Here is an 18,056-nt window from a genome sequence, read left to right as displayed (position 1 = left end):
AATTATTTTTACTGAACACAAAGTACATACAACAGTATCTTAATCTATTTCATAGGAAGGATTTTTACCATAATCTTGTACCTACCTACTTCGGTAAATGTAGAGCTGCACGCCTGCACATAACTGATCTTTACTTAGCTGGACGTATGCATTGAAATTCGAATACTTGAGTAATGAGCGGGTATTAAATTAATAAGTCTTATGTACAATTAACTATTTTCTGTTATAAATGCACTTATTTATTACGCAATTAACGGGTTAAGTTAAGATTTTTGTAATTCAGTATTCCTGGATTTGCGGTCTTGACGTTGGTTCATAATTATTAATTTATAGATATTTCAGTGCGATAGAACTAGTACTTACTTATCAATTGTGTTATTAAGTTGTACGTGAAGCCGTTACATGAACAATTGAATGTTAAAGTATTTTAATTGGAAAGTATGAACCCGACCTTATGTACGACGAATCATCAAATCATTCAGAATGCGAACTTGCCTTGCAGATTTCATTCTTCATTCGGTCAGTCAATCATTTACGCGCGAAACAATTGGACGTTTGTAATTCTCTTACAAATTATTTACGAAATAAATCTATTTTATGCAATTTAGGCATAGAATTAGAAATTTTGTAAGAAAGTTTCAAAAGAGAGTTCTTAAATTATTTTATTGTGATATCGCATCGTGATTAAAAATATTTTTAGACAAAAATATTGTGATTTCGTCCTGTTCAAGTGTTTGCTAAACAAATAATCACTTTCGCGCTTTCGAAATTCGCGTTGCGTACTCATTGGTACTCCTAATTTGTCGGGGTTAGCTAGTAAAATGAGTTTGAGCCGTTTATACTGTGTTGTGAGGAGCGATTTGGTGAAAGTTCAGTCATCTAGTGCGTTGGTTTCGAAACTTTGGGGACCTTGTACTACGAGGGAAGTGAACACATGTAGCACGCAACGAGCAAGTGTTGCACAACATAACTCGAAGCCAGATTGGAACAGAGCTGTGAGCGAGGCGGAGAAGATCGTAGGATATCCCACCTCCTTCCTGAGTCTGCGATGGGTATTGAGCGACGAAATAGCCAACGTAGCGCTTCACCTACGCAAATTAGTCGGCAGCAACCATCCTCTGCTGAAAACTGCGAAGTAAGTGCAATCATTACTTGTATGTTTACATTAATTAAACAGTAGTTGTAAGGAACGTACCTACTTCCTCGATATAATTTAGACCAATTGTACTTAATTACGTATGTTACTGAAGCCGGATTGTTTACACGAACAATATTGGAAAAATATTTTAGTAAAAAAGGTTAAAACTGTTATAGGTGGCTGCCGCTTGCGAAGGCAAAGCCATACAATAAAAATTAACACTGAAATCCACAGAACTAAGGCTTTCTAATGTACAATTTTCACTTGAAAAATATTAATTACACGTATTTAAATTTAATTACCTTACACGATACGAATGTATACATTTTGAGCAATAACAATAAAGTTTTATTAACACTACAACATTCTATATTTTCGTGTGCTTTTTAGAACAAATTCACTCTTCACTATGTCATTATCTTCCCATTTACCTAGTAGAACCATAAAGATTTATACAAACGATAAATCTAATGTGGGTTTAAAAATACTCACGAATCGAAAGTTCAGTTAGTAAACAGAGAAGTGCTAAAAGGCGAAATGGGCAAAAAAATGTCTTAAACACTAAAAAGTTTTAGGATTTCAAACGTCTGACCTGAGTTTGCAAAAATACAATAAACGCGACGTTCAGTCCTTCACTTGCAAACATCGCGAATGCTACCGTTGCGAGATCCGGCAGACCTGCCCATGGGCACCGCAGCAGATATGCCTGATCTGTTGTGATTTGATCTGCAGACTTTTCAGTGGACATCTCTGTCGTGTGAATTCCCCGCTTTAAGCGTTACTTGAATCTATGTATATATTTTTCTTTTTCTGTTTATGGTCCATTTACAACTATTTTACCTGTTATCATTAATCCAAGTTCACGATGACAATTATGTACAGCAATTTCTTACCAGCCCAGTTCAGTTCTTCCCCGAAAGCCTTGTTTTATTGTGGGTACATTTTCAATATTTATAATGTCCCCACAAGACGCTTATACAAGAATACATTTCTGGTATGAATAACTTTTATTTTTAACACGTCTTGAATAAAGCAATATGCTAAGGCATTGACATAGTACGATTTAGGAGTCTAAAAACAGACATTATAAAACTTTAATATCCGGTAGAAATGTTCAAAATTCACACCAGTTAATAAAATTTGGGTTGCAATTGTTTTGCTGCAGCTAGAGTAAAAATAACTTTGAAAAATCAAAGAATTAACGTAAAATAATTTTACTGATAAACTGAAAATGAACAGAATTTTCGTATATTTTACGGTTCAATTACCTGCCTAAGTACTTAAATTGAATCTGCTAACCCAGTTCGCTCAACAAATACATGAGAATAACGGAAAAATTGTAAATAAAGGAAAACTAGACTAAATCCTTGTAATTACTTGGATTACGTTTGATATCGTAAGAATCGCGTGCACAGGTAACTGCTACATACGTACTTACTTGATTACAACACTGCACATCATCGATAATACTAGCGCAATTAATTAGTATTCCGGTCGTTACAGTTATAGGCGTATCTTGAAGGTCTATATACGTACCAGAAATATAAAATTACAAGTTTACATCCGCGAGATAATCCTTCGATTATTAGTAATGGAAAACGAGAAATCGGTACCTGTAAGTGAAGGAATTACCAGGATCGGTTCGGTAGTTCTGAAATTTTACCCGTCCCAACTAAGTTTATTATCATTCATTTTAAAATATATCAAATATTTTGCAACAAACCTTATTTTCGTCAAATTCTCTAAGAACCCGTTTTTACGCTGAACAGGATTTATAAGGACACGAGCTGATCAAACCAGTTCCTTTCCACATGTGTTAGAAAAGGAACGAGATAGTGCGCAGGCGAATTTATTGGCAATCCTAATCACTGCGGTTGCTGCAGAATGCGATTAGGTACTATAAAAAGGCAAAGTACTTCTCTAAAATTCTGCCTGCAATATGTGCTAATATTATTAATGCAAGCTCAGGTGGTGGAGTTGCTGAGCATCTAAATCATGTTTAATAGAAATAAGGTAGCATTATGATAGATTCATGAAGTCCTCAAGAATGTTATGACTGACTACAGGTTCAAGAAAGGCAAAAATCTAATTAACATTGTGTATCCAATGACGCCTGAAAAATATCGAAGCAAGGGTAAACTTTTTGCTAATCTTAGTTTTCAGCAAACACATTATTTTTATGGAAAAATGTAGGAAAAAGGTTAACTTTTGTTTCTAAAGTACGCATTTACGTAACCAAATTGTCATGGTCCAAATGTGCGTTGAAACAACGTAACTACAGTCAATTACTTCATGATCTCTGTATGTGATATTATAATCGTTTAGAAGTATAATGTAGCTACATTTAGAAGGAACATTCATTATTTTACGAGATTTCGTGTATCACGACTATCACGCGCCGTTGCTTCTGTTACGATAATGTTTGCATCTATTAAAATCACGTAAGAACAATAAACCTAATGGAATTATACATTAAACTAGGTACTCTTGGGTTCGTCCATTTTGAATTAGTCTTATGCTTTTCAGTGAAATTGACAACTTGAAATCCAGACTTAGACATAGGCACCGAAACGGCTCCTATTGATTTCTTCCCTTATCATGAAATCTAGGGCAAGTGTAACTTATGAATAAGCACCTACGGTTTTTTTCAAAGTAAAAGACAATTAAATAACAAACAATTTGTGCGCTAGACAGTTACCAGAGACTGACACTATGATCTACATTCTTCAATTGCTTCATATCATTCATTTATTCATTTTCATCTTAAACTAAGTTGTGTTTTCAACTCTTTCTGAAATATTTTTTTTTACACAGGAATCTTATCTACAATGGCAAGAACAACATGCAAGCGTGGGGTCTCATCGTGCTTCTGGTGTCCAAAGCAGCCGGTCACAGCCCCGAGATACCTGACATGGAACAGGACAAAGCTGCAGGTGTTTTGCACAGGTAGGTGAAAGACTATGATAATAATTTAATGTTAAAAGTAAAGAGACCTTTCAATAATATTTCTGTACAGCGTACTATATAACCGATTCCATACACAGTACCTAAGTTATGTAAAACTTGTGTTGTTTGTATCTAACACTTGGACGGGTGAAAGGCTATGTTTTTCAAAGTATTACTTCAAATTTTGCTGTCGTATCAGTATTCGATTTTGTAAAGTTCACTCTAGATCACAGGTTGTGATTTACTATTGTAAAAAAAGGCATTAAAGTTTCCCAAGAACCATAATATAATCGTTTGCTTCTAATGAATAAGCAATTTATACTAATTTTAAAGGCCCGGCAACATTTCAAATATGATTTAATAAAGACACCTATTCAATTTCATTTGCAATTTTAAAATCCAAGGTTTATTATTGATTTACAGTTTTGACACTCATTCAAAGCTTACATTCGTTTCACAATTATTTCTTAATACATAGGCGTGACCGGTGAACAGTTGATTACCACATGTGACACTTCACTCATTTTTAAAGTAGATCGTTCGAAGTCTTGTTTTATTGATATCAATAGTATTCTTGAACAGGTCCACAACTGGTTCACTTGTAATAATCTGTTATTAAATTCTAACAAAACTAAGTGCATTAGGTTCACTATGCCCAACGCGAGGAATTCAGGTACTAACATAGTCGTAAATGGGCAAACTATCGATTTGGTAGATTCGGCAACTTTTTTAGGTATCAGTCTGGATAGCAAGCTCCAATGGGGCACTCAGATAGCGCATCTCTCGGGGAGACTCAGCTCCGCCGCGTACGCAATCAGAAAAGTAAGACAGTTTGCTGGTGTGGATGCGGCAAGACTGGTTTACTTTAGTTATTTTCACAGCGTCATGTCTTACGGTATATTACTGTGGGGTAAGGCTGCTGATATAGATGTTATTTTTGTCCTTCAAAAAAGAGCTATCCGTGCAATTTATAGTTTAGGAGCGCGAGACTCCTTGAGAGAGCTTTTTGGGCAGATAGGGATACTGACGGTGTCATCACAGTATGTGCTTGCAAACTTGTTGTATATAAAACAAAATTTAGGGACTTTCGCAACAAATAGCGATAGACACAATTATAACACTAGAAACAGACACAAATTAGTAGGTCCCCATCATCGTTTACACAAGGTACACAATTCGTTTGTAGGTCTCGGCATTCGTTTCTTCAACAAGCTTCCCAAGCACATCATGGATTTACCCCTGCCAAAATTCAAAGTTGCTGTTAAGGAACATCTCGTTAGGAAAGCTTATTACAGAATTGATGAGTATCTAAACGACAATAGCTCTTGGGATTAGTCGCTCGCTTGATTAGGATTCTTTGAAATTAGGGAACTTTGCTATAAATTGTATAAACTCAGTAGCAGTAGGTCTAATATTGTAAAATATGGGCAATTAATGATGCAAATAGGTGATGTTACGTACAATTTGATGTTATTCATAAAACTGTCACTTTTTTTTCTTTTATAATGTTTACAACCAGTGTGCTCACTTGCTGCCCATATTCTTATTATCACATGCTAGTAGGTGCTCCCAACATACGGTATGATCAGAGACTAATAAATAACCTAGCTATATTAATTTAACTTAATTGACGTTTAGTCTATATCGCTGATTGTTGGCAGCTCCTCGCATGATCAATTATTGTATCAACCACATTGTAAAACTTTTGGCGATTTAAAAGAGTGGCCGTGAGTTTCTCGCTAGCTCTTCTCATAAGGCTCTACCCCCTTTCCGAGCTAGTGGTAGATTCAGTAATTGTAACGACTATCATAAGTGTCAATATTTGACCTAAATGAATAAATGATTTGATTTTGATTTTGATTTTAACATCAAAATTTTAAAGCACAGTTTATATTTTTAAGAAATTTTGTGTGACACTTTTTTGCGCAGTAGGTGTTTTTTTGCAGCCTTTCCTCGCCTAAACTGCAGTAAATAGTTGCTTATTTATTCAAGGACTCCATTTTTTTTTGTTTTATGTCTTGTGTTTATTTGACATTTAAATTTTGAATAACAGTAACTAAGTACGATTTTAGCGAAACTTCATAGTCTCAAGCATTGAACACACAGAGTCGGAATCCGCAAAAATAATACGAAATAAAATGATAATAAACACCAACACCACTCCTTTAAATTAATTCATCAGATAGTCATAAATGTCATGCTAATAGGCTTCCATGTACCTTTACAAATTGCAGCACAAATTATCGAAAGGGCATCGTTCGGTCGAAGGTTGGAAAGTGCTACAACTTACTACTTAACTTCCTCTTGGGGTCATCGGTCAGTAACTATCCATAAACCTCCTTAAGACGCACTGTATGATTGATGAGTTCCGCAATTAATTAAAAAATGTTGAGGTTGCAATCGCATGCAATTTCCTGTTTCTGACAAGAAAAAAATATTGCAAATCCTGAATGGTTTTAGGATTTCCATTTCTTTTCATTAACTATGCAAAGTATCTTACAAATGAACTCATAGAGCTGCAACTATTTTCTTTTTTTATAGTATAGCATTATTGTTATTTCTTCCTTTTATCATCACGTATGCTAGTAACGGCATGGAACTGGTCAGTAGGCTGCCGAACATTCGATTCGTATAAATTATAGTGATGCCGTGCTGCGTATTCACATGGGCATAGAATCGGGACAAGAATGCCGTTACCTACTTTCTATCAAACCAGAAAGGTACTGCGTTTTGACACTTCAACTATTAACAAAGAAAGTGAGAGGATTTGTATGGTGAAGATGACCCTATGAGCGCTCAAACAATGAATCTTCGTTTTCTATAGGTTGCGAAATAATGTCTTTGAACCGCAAGACATAATTGATAGTAGACTTTTGTGCGCATCAGACCGCATAGGAAGTCTTTGTGAGCCTGAAATACAAAGGCCTTTTTGAACACTAATTGTGACACTACGTAAACAAGTAACTTACAGTCAAGTTGAGTTATAGAATTTTTGGATGGTTATAAAGTAAACAGTGATTTCAAATTCCCACATAGGAGTATTCTTCATACCACTGAGGAAGAATTATTAAGGATCTTACAGATTCTCGTCTCGTTAAGAACATTCCAATCCTAAACAACACTTTACACTACCACTATTTTTTCTATTTCTTCCCTGAAGTACCTTCTTGGGCGCATAAGTCATGTGGACTTATGTGCCCAAGAAGGTAATTCAGGAATATTGAGGCCTGAATATTCATCTCTACATATCTTTGATCTCCATAATTCTCACTTATTCTTTTCCCCCAGCCAACGCGCCTTAGCAGAAGTAACCGAGATGATCCGCACCTCTCACCTGGTGCACAAAGGCCTGGTGAACATGAACTCCCGCCAGCCGATCGCGGCTGAGCCTGATGACATGATGTTCGGCAACAAGATCGCACTGCTCAGTGGAGACTACCTGCTGGCTAACTCGTGTTCTGAACTGGCTAATTTGAGGTAAGTTCTTCTGTTTCTTCATCTTTTTAAGGGAATAATGTTGTTCTACCTGACGCCACCTTAATCATCGGCAATAGATGAATACTGGCCAATGATAGGTGTGATATCGGTTAGGGAAGCAATAGTAAGAGATAGGATATCTATCGAACGCTGTTTGTAGAGATTTTAATAAGCTAAATCGAGAAATGAAAACTATTACTGAAATATTGTTGTACACTGTTTACTTTTATATACAATTTTATTCGTCTGATAAATTACGGCAATTTTTCTCTGCAAGTGTCAACTGCTTAGTGTATTTATTACCTAAATAGAAATAAAGCTACTTATGTTAAGTACCATTATGTATACAAATGTATATTATAATAATAACGTAGTTTTAAAAAGTATTTTTTTGGACACACCTTATTTCCTCGGTTATGAAACTCAAGATTTATATTTAAATCGAATTATACGGTTGTTATACGATGATAATTTTATCAAAAATCGATGTCTGAAATATATTTGCATAAATAACCTGTCGGTCGACATTGACATGTATGCAAATATATCGCACTTGATCTAGCAGGTAGGTGAGGGGTCGCATACATAACATACACAGATACACATGTTAGAACAAGAGAAGGGGTTGGTTATGACATAAATTGAGATACAAGGGGAAAATAAGTGAAATGATGTAATTTGTTGTTTCGGGTTAAACTGCTGCGAAATGTAGTACATGAAGAATTTGAAGCTTTAGTTTTCTCGATGTCTTTCTGAAGCCTCAATCGAACATTTTTTTATTTGCAATTTGACTTCCCACTTCCATATTTTCAGAGGTGTCTGCTGAAAGACATTTTTCTACCACTAACTTTCGACAAATTTATAAAAAGCGCTATTTTTATTCCAGTAATTACACGAGGTACTTAGTAAAAATACGAACTAACCCATAATCTGTTCATGTTTTGAATTCTGTAGGTCATACAAAAACGTGAACGTTTTGTATTGTTTATACATATGTAGTGCTGTATAATACGATGAAGCTTTTAAGGCTTTTATTTTACCGCCGCTCAATCAATTCTCTACAATATCCATCATACTAACGATACACCATTAGTATAACTGCCGTCGTAACTACACGCCATTAAAACTAACCATCTACTATCACTCAAAACATCGTCAAATAGTTTTACGATTCATAAAAAAGCCATGACCAATACAGAAATTAATAAAGTTCACTTGATTGATAAACATTGACACACTTTTAATGCAAATATCGATTATGCAGATTGGCCATAACATTTTACATCACCTTACTACGTCGAATTAAAAAATATTTGATACTAAATCTATTACTAGGTCATGATCTTCGAAAACTAGTCTTTAAATCTATGAATTGACCCCGGACTAAGTTAGATAACATTTAAGTAAACTTCAAGTTTTCTTACTTGATTATTAAATTTTATATTACATGTTAATATTATGGTCGGCAAAATTGGATACGTTTTCAAAATAAAGAGGCGCAAAGTAGGTATCGAATAGTTCCAAACCCATACTTGGCCAGCACCGCGGAGTCCTTTCCCTCGTTCGAGAGAAGACTCTTGCCTAGCAGTGGGACAGCCAAGGGCTAAACAAAGGCAGTCTTCTTAACCTCGATCCAAATAATGACACCAGCAAATCGTTGACCGGATTACATGAAGGCCTACGTCATATTGCCAAAATCTTTCAGGTTATCGTTCGCAAAACCTCAAAAGCCTTACAACCGTGTTACCGGGTCACATAAACTTGACCATTACGCTGCAAGCAATGCGTTTGATGCACAAACCAGTTCGCGTTAACATTACGTCCCGCGTTACGTAATATTACGTTGGTATAACAGTGAAAGTATACTGAGCACGAGATTTTTATTAGCGTTGTGCCGAATTCTGTAATACGGGTGACTTGCGGATTTTGTGGTTTATGTGACCTTCGGGATGCTGTGAAGAACAGTTTCTTAACAGTGGTAGCAGAGTGGTTTTCATAGCTAGTTGCGCTTACTGGTTGGTACACGATCAATGGGTTAAGCAACCTCTGAAGCGGACATTCCTTGTCTGGGTGGCCGCTTAGTTTTATTCTAACTGAGTGTCTCCGTTCTTCGCACGGCAAGTAAAAAGTCTGTCCAGTTGTTGTGACACCAGTCCAGTTTGACTCCAAGTTGACCACTAACCATACGATGAATGAAGTATTAGCACAGAATATGAAAATTTCGTTACTCTATGGGTTGACACAGATAGTGTCCGTGGTTTATGTCAACCTATCATATAACTATAGAAAGCGGAATTTCCGGTTTATCTACTTCAACATAAATTATGTAACTTTAATATTGTTTGTATACTTAGTTGAGAAGTGCCTACTATTGCCTACAGCTTTGTCTTCTTCGTAAATTATTTGAAGACAGCTATTTCATAATCATAGGCTTAGAATAAGATACCGTGACGACATTATACAATTAATAAGACGTTTTTATTTAGTGCTCCTATTCTTCTTCTTACACTTATGAAATAGGCATAAATCATTCTAAAATTAGCAGGGAATTTTATTTTACGATGTTATTTTTTGTTTTGCCATTGACTAAAGAACGTGCTACAATCCATTTCCTTGCCTCATTCACATCCATAAATTTTATAATTCAAGACAACAATATGACTCCCTTACTTATAACACATTCAATCACAAAATCTATCAAGACCTAATACAAAACCATTAACATCTCACGTGACCCATTGACCCAGGTGTTGAAACACCAAGACATGTCAAATCAAGTACATAATGTAAGCACGCGACTAAATGTGCGTTTACACAAATTATCACCATTATTGTAATGTATGTTTCTGCGGACAATGGCTGGCTATTTGCTTATAATTATTGCTAAGGTGTGAAAATATGGAAATACTACTAGTACTACTAAGTACTTTATAGCACTGTTAAGTAGTAGTGTTTAAGTAGCGTTTCATCAAAAATTAAGAATTTACGATCAAATTAAATGTTAATGATAAATTAAGTTGAAAGTTAAATATTATTATGTACCGATGACGCTTAGTAATAATAGCTCGATCTACACCAAGAGGTTCCAATGTGCTACGATCGCTCTCAGAAGATTTTCAATTTTCAAGGAATTACCAAAACGAAATGCTCAACAGTATCACTTTGTTTCCCCAGAAACCAAGAACTGGTAGAGCTTATGTCATCAGCTGTTCGTGACCTTGCTGAAGCAGAGTTTCTTGGAGAAAGAGACGAACAGAACAACCCATTGCCTTCACGACCACTACCGAAAGAAGAAAGACAGCCTGCTACAGGTAACTGATACACACGTACTACTTGAAAATATGGAAAATTATTACATACTTTTTTCTATTTCGACTATGGTTTTTCTCTCACTTTCGTTTGACAGGCGAGGGTTGACATTTAGTCTTTCTAAAAGTTAGGAGAGCACACTAATTGTATTGAAAATTTTAGCAAGTAGTGAGAGACAGAGGAATAATAACTACATATTGATAATGATAGACGTACGAAGATGTCAAATCTCCTTTAGCCCGATTTTCTACAACGATTGATTACCGACGACAGGCTAGCTGTTGAGAAATGTTACACGAAAATCTGTTTAGCGCCTCTACCGGCCTCCGTAGGAACTATTTGACAGTACATTTTAAATGTCAAATTCTCGATACTCGACAGCACCGACTGTAGAGAATTGTGCTACTGCACCCAAGACTCATCTGTATAAACATCGAGTAATTTTGCATTAGAAGTCAAAAGTAGCTTACCAGTTTTCACACTGTAAAGTAAAACCGTAAAGTTGACCAAAACTATTATCGACAATTCACCAAATCGGACGCAGTAATTACCAAACCTCCACAATACCGGTTCGTACGGAGAATATTTGCGCGTACTAATTACGAATAGTAAATATACTTAGATGAACAAACGTAGGTGTAGCTGTTTGCACGATACATGACATAGTCGATGAAGGTACTATGTGCTGAACGTGTTAGAATAGAAGACGGATACCGAATGTTTGGTAGTAACTGTATGAAGTGATACTTTTTACTTTGCTACGTGTTAGTGTCAATATTGATTGTATTGGTAGAAATTTTTGAAAGTGTACAAAATAGAGATCTAGGATACCTACATTAATGTCAATGTTACGATAGTCAAACTAATTTAGTTTGCTAAAGTGTAAAATGGAGGAGACTTTTGACCTGTATTGAGCCGAAAGCACTTGTTGATATGGAACGAGTAGTACGATTAACATCGGCATCTGATGTTTCCCGAACGCTTCGGCTGTACTTCATTTTAAAGTTAAGTTATCGGGAGGAACCCTTATTAAAAACGGTTAACTTCCCGCCGGAGTAAAGATAGTATTTATCAATTCCATTGAAGGTATATGACTAGATTTAGATACTATCCTGAATAGCTTTGATACGCCAAGCGCGATAAAGCATGTTCGAAGTATAAGAAGCTTATTTGCTAGATAATAATTAAACCAAGATTACGGATCTAATATGGAAATTCTAAGAAAATCAGCTCAACGCTTTCCCAGATTACAATGGAATATAAAGCGCTAGAAATGTTTAGAACGTCCCACACGTATTTACATGACGAGAAAGTAAAAGTTGGAAAGCTGGAAAGGTCATTCAGGTACTTGCAGATGAAGCTACTGTTTCATCTGTTGCAACTTTGAAGTAGCTTATGATGACTACAACTTTGAATAAACCTTGAAGAAACTTGAATCTGTGAAACGTACATTATTTGTGACACTTTTTTGGCTCTATCAAGTTCATTTTGCATGAAAGTATACTTAAATATTATAATTTTGATATACCCTCGAAATTAATTTAGCCCTTATTTTACTTCTATTACTTCTAACACAACATTTTACCAGAAATTAGTACTAAGTAATTTTTCTTCCTTTCCCTGAATATTGGAACCATCTCTTCATTTTGGTTTTCCAAAATAGCACCGTGTTTATTTCCATAGAGAGCCATACATATTCTTAAACTATATCATTCCTTTGTATTTCCAATACCTCTATAAAAATCAAATCACGACCTAGCACAAAACAATGAGTTCAAAACCCGCATTCCTAGGCGGTTCAGGACCAATACCTTCAATTAGTATGCACGGAGCATCGCTCGACACACAAAGAATTGTGTCTGTACCCTCAATGCGGCGCGTGATCGACTGATAGCTGCAGAATGGGAACATTTGACGTACATATACATACGTTTTCCAACTACTTTGTGCGACTTTCAATTTCGGTTCCGTGTTGACGTCATATTTTAATTCTGGGTTTACTTTAAGCAAAGGTGTCGATTTACAAATCGATTACAATCGATAGTAAACTTTTTGGAGACTATTCTCTATGAAGGCCTCTTGCGTTCTTTTACTGCGCAGCCAAAAAATCTTTTCTTTGAGTGCAATGGGATCCATTGTTGAAAATATGGACCCTTCTGAAATTGTCCCAATCAAACATGTGCCTAAAAAATGATTTTAATAACCATTTCGTATGGGAAATAACACAAATCGATCGAAATCGATAATGTCAATAATCGAAAAATGGATAGCACATCAATTACGATTAATACAGACGTAAATTAATCCTCAACTGAAAATTTAAAATCTTGTATATTGAGGAACCAAAGAATTTCCTCAATAATGACGGCTTTATTCATACAGAAATGTGATATGTTATTAAATATCATCGATAAACGTGACTATAACGTAATTGTACCACGTCATGATCCGGAACAGTCGGCGGCTTGGCGTCAGTTTCATACATTTTCTCTGAGTCGAATGTCACTCGTATTCCGGTTACCGTTGAAGGCGAGCTTGACTTCTCAAGTTTCCGTGCACTTTCATTTTCATCATGACTTTTAGATCGTAACTTCTTAATATATGGTTATTATAGTTGCCTGTTACTCAATGTCACTACTGTGTAGAAGTTCCTGGTTTAATTTACAGATAAATCTAGATATGTTTTGGGAGAATGAGAGCTTTCCCAGATAACAATAGAACATGCCTATTGTCTATGTTTAAAAAATCTAAGAAAATAGTTCCTCCTATTTATACAGAAGTATCCAATTGGAGGTACCGTGTCCTGGCCACTTTATGGTGACTATTGAAGGAACACCGTCAGGTTTTTAGTCGGTATGCCCAAATTTAAAGCCGGAACGCCTAGCCGGCGGGAGAGCCCGACAGACCCCCGCTTCCTCCCTGGAGCGGGACATGCAGTAATGCATTTTCCTGACGAAAAAAAAAAAAAAAAAAAAAAAAAAAAAAAAAAAAAAAAAAAAAGGACCCCACTTTTGTCCTTATAGTCTATTTCTGTAATTAATTTGAAAGTTAGCCTATTGGCAACCCATAAATCTCTGTGTCGCAAAAATACGTTGCATCTATGCTAAATTCTTACTGACCACGTCGGTCTGCTGTCGTGCTGGGCTATAAAAATACAAGAATATAAAATCTACCAGCATATTGTATACACACCGTCGCGATCGTCACTATAATAACTAGTTTGATATGACTACCAAATATCCTTCCGGAAGATCATCATCACCAAAGCAGATTCTAGCTAAACGTCATTTTTCTCGTTTCCAGAATGGGACTGTATCATAGACCCTCTCCCGATGGCAGGAGTGATCGGTTCAGCCGGTCGTGAGTGGGCCGCTCGTCATGTGCTAGCGGCTGGCGCTCTGCTCGGCAAGAGCTGTTCTGCTGCCCTCAAACTAGCTGGACACAACTCGCAGTTGCAGACACAGGTATGAATCTATACTAATATTATAAAGCTGAAGAGTTTGTTTGTTTGTTTGAACGCGCTAATCTCAGGAACTACTGGTCCGATTTGAAAAATTCTTTCAGTGTTAGTTAGCCCATTTATCGAGGAAGGCTATAGGCTATAATAACATCACGCTACGCCTATTAGGAGCGGAGTAATAACGAAAAATGTTACAAAAACGGGGAAAATTTTGATCCAGTCTCTCTTAATAAGTGACGCAAGCGAAGTTGCGCGGGTCAGCTAGTGACAAAATGTAAGAGATTGTCGAAATTTAGCAAAGATTGTTAGAATACTTTGTAATGGTACAGAGTCGTCCAGAAGACACACAGTAGTATGTCCTTTGGCAGACTGTAACTTTTTTACTGATAGGATAGCAGCAACCAATTTTTCCCAGAGTAATTGGTTAAAACTAGGGAAAAATTGGTTAGCATAAAGATTTCATCCCAAAAGGATTTGCTGTGTAACCTACAATACATTCTGTAATTTAAATAACATCAAAGACGATTACGTGTTGTAACATGTGTTACGATTTTTAAATGACATAAAGACCTAAATGACCAAAAATGGATAATGACCCGAATTACCGTTCAATTGTTGCAATACATATACTGTACATGTACTTTATTCTTTTCGTAATATATGTAAGTGAAGTGTTATCAAAACAACTCATTTATTCGCAACGTCTATGCTCCACACCATCTATAATTTTACATCATAAGTCTGTCCGTCCCACTTCTACTGCTAAACAACTAAACGTTCTTGATGAGACTTTGCAAAGATATAGCAAAAAGACAAGCAACACATCGTTATTTTTATTGATCATCCCCTATACTGCTGCAAAAGGAAATTAAGTTCTGCAAGGCGGTTCATATAAGTATATATTTTTTTATTTTCCAGGGTTATCTATTCGGTTGTCACTTGGCCCTAGCGTGGCAGGCGTTCTTAGACCTGGAGGCGTTCACGGGCCCCGAGCCGGCCAGCTTCTCCCTGGTGGGGGCGCCACTGGCCTTCACGCTGGAAGCCAGGCCGGAGCTCTACGAGTACATTGAGGCTGGACGCAAGAGTGTTCATGATGTTGACTATCATGCTGTGAGTACCTACTACACTTTTATCTATTTTGGGCACACACGGGCGGAGCCATGAGGCACTGGGGTATGTGACCCTCTCCAGGCTATTAAAACCAAAAAGATTAAAAGAACCAGTTTTGCCTCGCAAAAATAAAACCTCCTCTCTCCTCCTAGTTTATGGTAAAACTGATGTGCCAACAGCTACAAATACTGCGACGAAGTCTTACCGATAATAGGTAGTGAAATATACCAAATATTCTTATCGTCTAAAATAAGTTAATTGTCTCTTTCACGTATTTTCCGTGAACGACAAAAACTTTTTGTAGTTATTTTTATGATAAGTTTTAAAGAGCTCCCAAACAGTTAGTACCTAGTAACGGGACTCATTTTAAATCAATTTAAAAGCCATTGGGTCTTTTATATCTTCGACAATACATTGGACCAACCTGGTAGAGCTATAACCTGGTCTTAGAGCCCCAATCAGCTAAAAAGCTATATCCCATGGCACTAAGTGTTAGATAGTATTTGCTCTTACCTTAAAACAATGCCTATTCTAACATCATTCTTTTCTTCCAGTTATACAAAGCAGTGTTAGAAGGCGACGGTCTAGAGCAGACGAAGCAGCTACAACGCGAGCACATCGCCTGCGCAGTGCAAGTGTTGGACTCGTTCCCCAACTGTGACGCCAGGACGGCGCTCGCTAACATCATCGTGGCTATGCACCATGAACATCTTTGAGATAAGTATTGTAGTGTAGCTGTAGTTTGTAGTTAGTAGTAGGGTTAATAAAGTTGTTAGTAGTTTAAAACTAATAGATCTAAATTGGGGTACCAGATGCCTTTGAACAAAATCTTCAAACCCACTGTTGCTATACGTCAACATTAAATAAAGTGTATTTTAGACTGTTCTGCTGAAAATTGTTAAAACCTATATTTAAAAATTCAGACTAAAGTAGTCAACGGTTTTGTCGGTCATTTTGTAAGTATGATGTATTCTATCACAACTTGTGGATTTAGGAGTTTTGGTAGTTTTTCATTTTTTATGTCAGTCATTACTACTGAATTTTGCTATTGTATCGGTTTTGTCAAAGCATAAAAGGAAAGGTCCATATAAGATTTAACGGAAAGGTATTTTTTATAGAATTAGGTATTCCTTAGCCCATTTAGGATCACTCTTACTTAAAGCAAATTGATTATTTTTCTTGTATGCACGTGGGACGAATCCTTATCATAATGAATGTCGTTAAAATAAATCATTGATTGGTTGTTTTAAAATAACAACCAAATCACTTGTGATAATGCCTATTTATTATGATTTGCCTCGCATTAAACTAGGGAAGGGATATATATTGACTGTCAACCTTCTTTATGTATAGCATTGCATATAGAATAACATATCTTTTGGTCTGAGTCAGATTGGCTCTAACAGGCTAGGGAAAGCTACTTCTGTAATATACCTAATATAATACTGTAAATTCAGCATATATATAATTTATACTAATATTATAAAACTCAACTGTTTGTTTGTTTGTTTGAACGCGCTAATCTCAGGAACTCTTGGTCCGGTTTGAAAAAATCTTTAAGTGTTAGATAGCCCATTTATCGAGGAAGGCTATAGGCTATATATCCATAGAATACCAGTAAAAAATGTTACAAAAACGATGAAAATGATGACCCATTCTCTCTTATGTGACGCAAGCGAAGTTGCGCGGGTCAACTAGTTCTACTATAAACATTACATACTTGTAATGAAACGCATCCGTCCATTGCTTAGTGAGTAGGTTAAAAACTGAATCTCTACTTAATAACATTCCATGAATTCATAATCATTCCAATTGAATATGACTCAATAGACGTAACCTAGTTAAGTTTATAAGGAAATTGATTAGTAAGTGCTTCCACAAAATTAATGTACTCAAACTAAGTATATCTTTACACTATTCCTCAAACGTTTGGAAAGTTAAGATTCCATTATAATAAAGTATTAAAAAAGTACAGCTTTAAGTTTCAATTCAAACGAAACGAAATTTGTATATTTAGATAAGAAATTGTGTGCAACCATTTTTGTAAAATATTACCGTTTATTTTGTGAACTTGTACTAAAATATGCAGAGTTACCAAGTGAAAACAAAGTAAGTATACAAAGATTTTATACTAAGTATTAATTACGTAAATGTATTTTATGTGTATTTTTTATATTAAGGGGTTATTAGGCTCCTGAAAATGTACCTTATGAAATAAATATAATTATTTCAAAAAAATATTATATTATGTAAAGGAGATACTTATAGTATTATGTAATTAAAATGTATTTTTAAAGATTTTTGTAAAAGCTCATTTTCAAAGCTTGTAAAATCCATCAGAGCTTTTGTAAAAAATATTTTATATGATTATTATAACATCATAATAATGTAAAATGTTGAAGAAGAACTAGAATCAGGGTAATATTGCAACTGTACTTAATTTGTAATTTTATACTTTGAATATAACTTTTGATTACATACTATTGTATTTTATTTACCGGCTCATAAAAGGAGACTTTCAATTCTGTGTAACTATTTACTAAGTGAACCGATCCTAATTACCTTTTTTGTTCCATTAATTTTAATTGTAAGATACTGTATGGTAAGTGACAAACT

The 18,056-nt window shown here is 35.6% G+C and overlaps 1 protein-coding gene across 1 annotated transcript; it reads left to right on the top strand.

Moving 5' to 3' along the window:
- Positions 1–526: 526 nt before the first annotated feature.
- Pdss2 (Decaprenyl diphosphate synthase subunit 2) lies at positions 527–17,920 on the top strand. The gene is made up of 7 exons (XM_076114810.1): positions 527–1,135; positions 3,953–4,084; positions 7,373–7,561; positions 10,736–10,872; positions 14,174–14,334; positions 15,249–15,440; positions 15,995–17,920. Exons 1-7 carry the CDS (start codon positions 822–824, stop codon positions 16,154–16,156), a joined length of 1,287 nt encoding a protein of 428 aa, XP_075970925.1. The 5' UTR covers positions 527–821; the 3' UTR covers positions 16,157–17,920.
- The last annotated feature ends 136 nt before the right edge of the window (positions 17,921–18,056 follow it).

This window comes from Anticarsia gemmatalis, chromosome 5 (assembly GCF_050436995.1).
Source record: "Anticarsia gemmatalis isolate Benzon Research Colony breed Stoneville strain chromosome 5, ilAntGemm2 primary, whole genome shotgun sequence".
NCBI lineage: Eukaryota > Metazoa > Arthropoda > Insecta > Lepidoptera > Erebidae > Anticarsia > Anticarsia gemmatalis.
The sequence above is the reverse complement of the archived record's forward strand: the minus strand, read 5'-3'. Positions and strand labels throughout refer to the sequence as shown.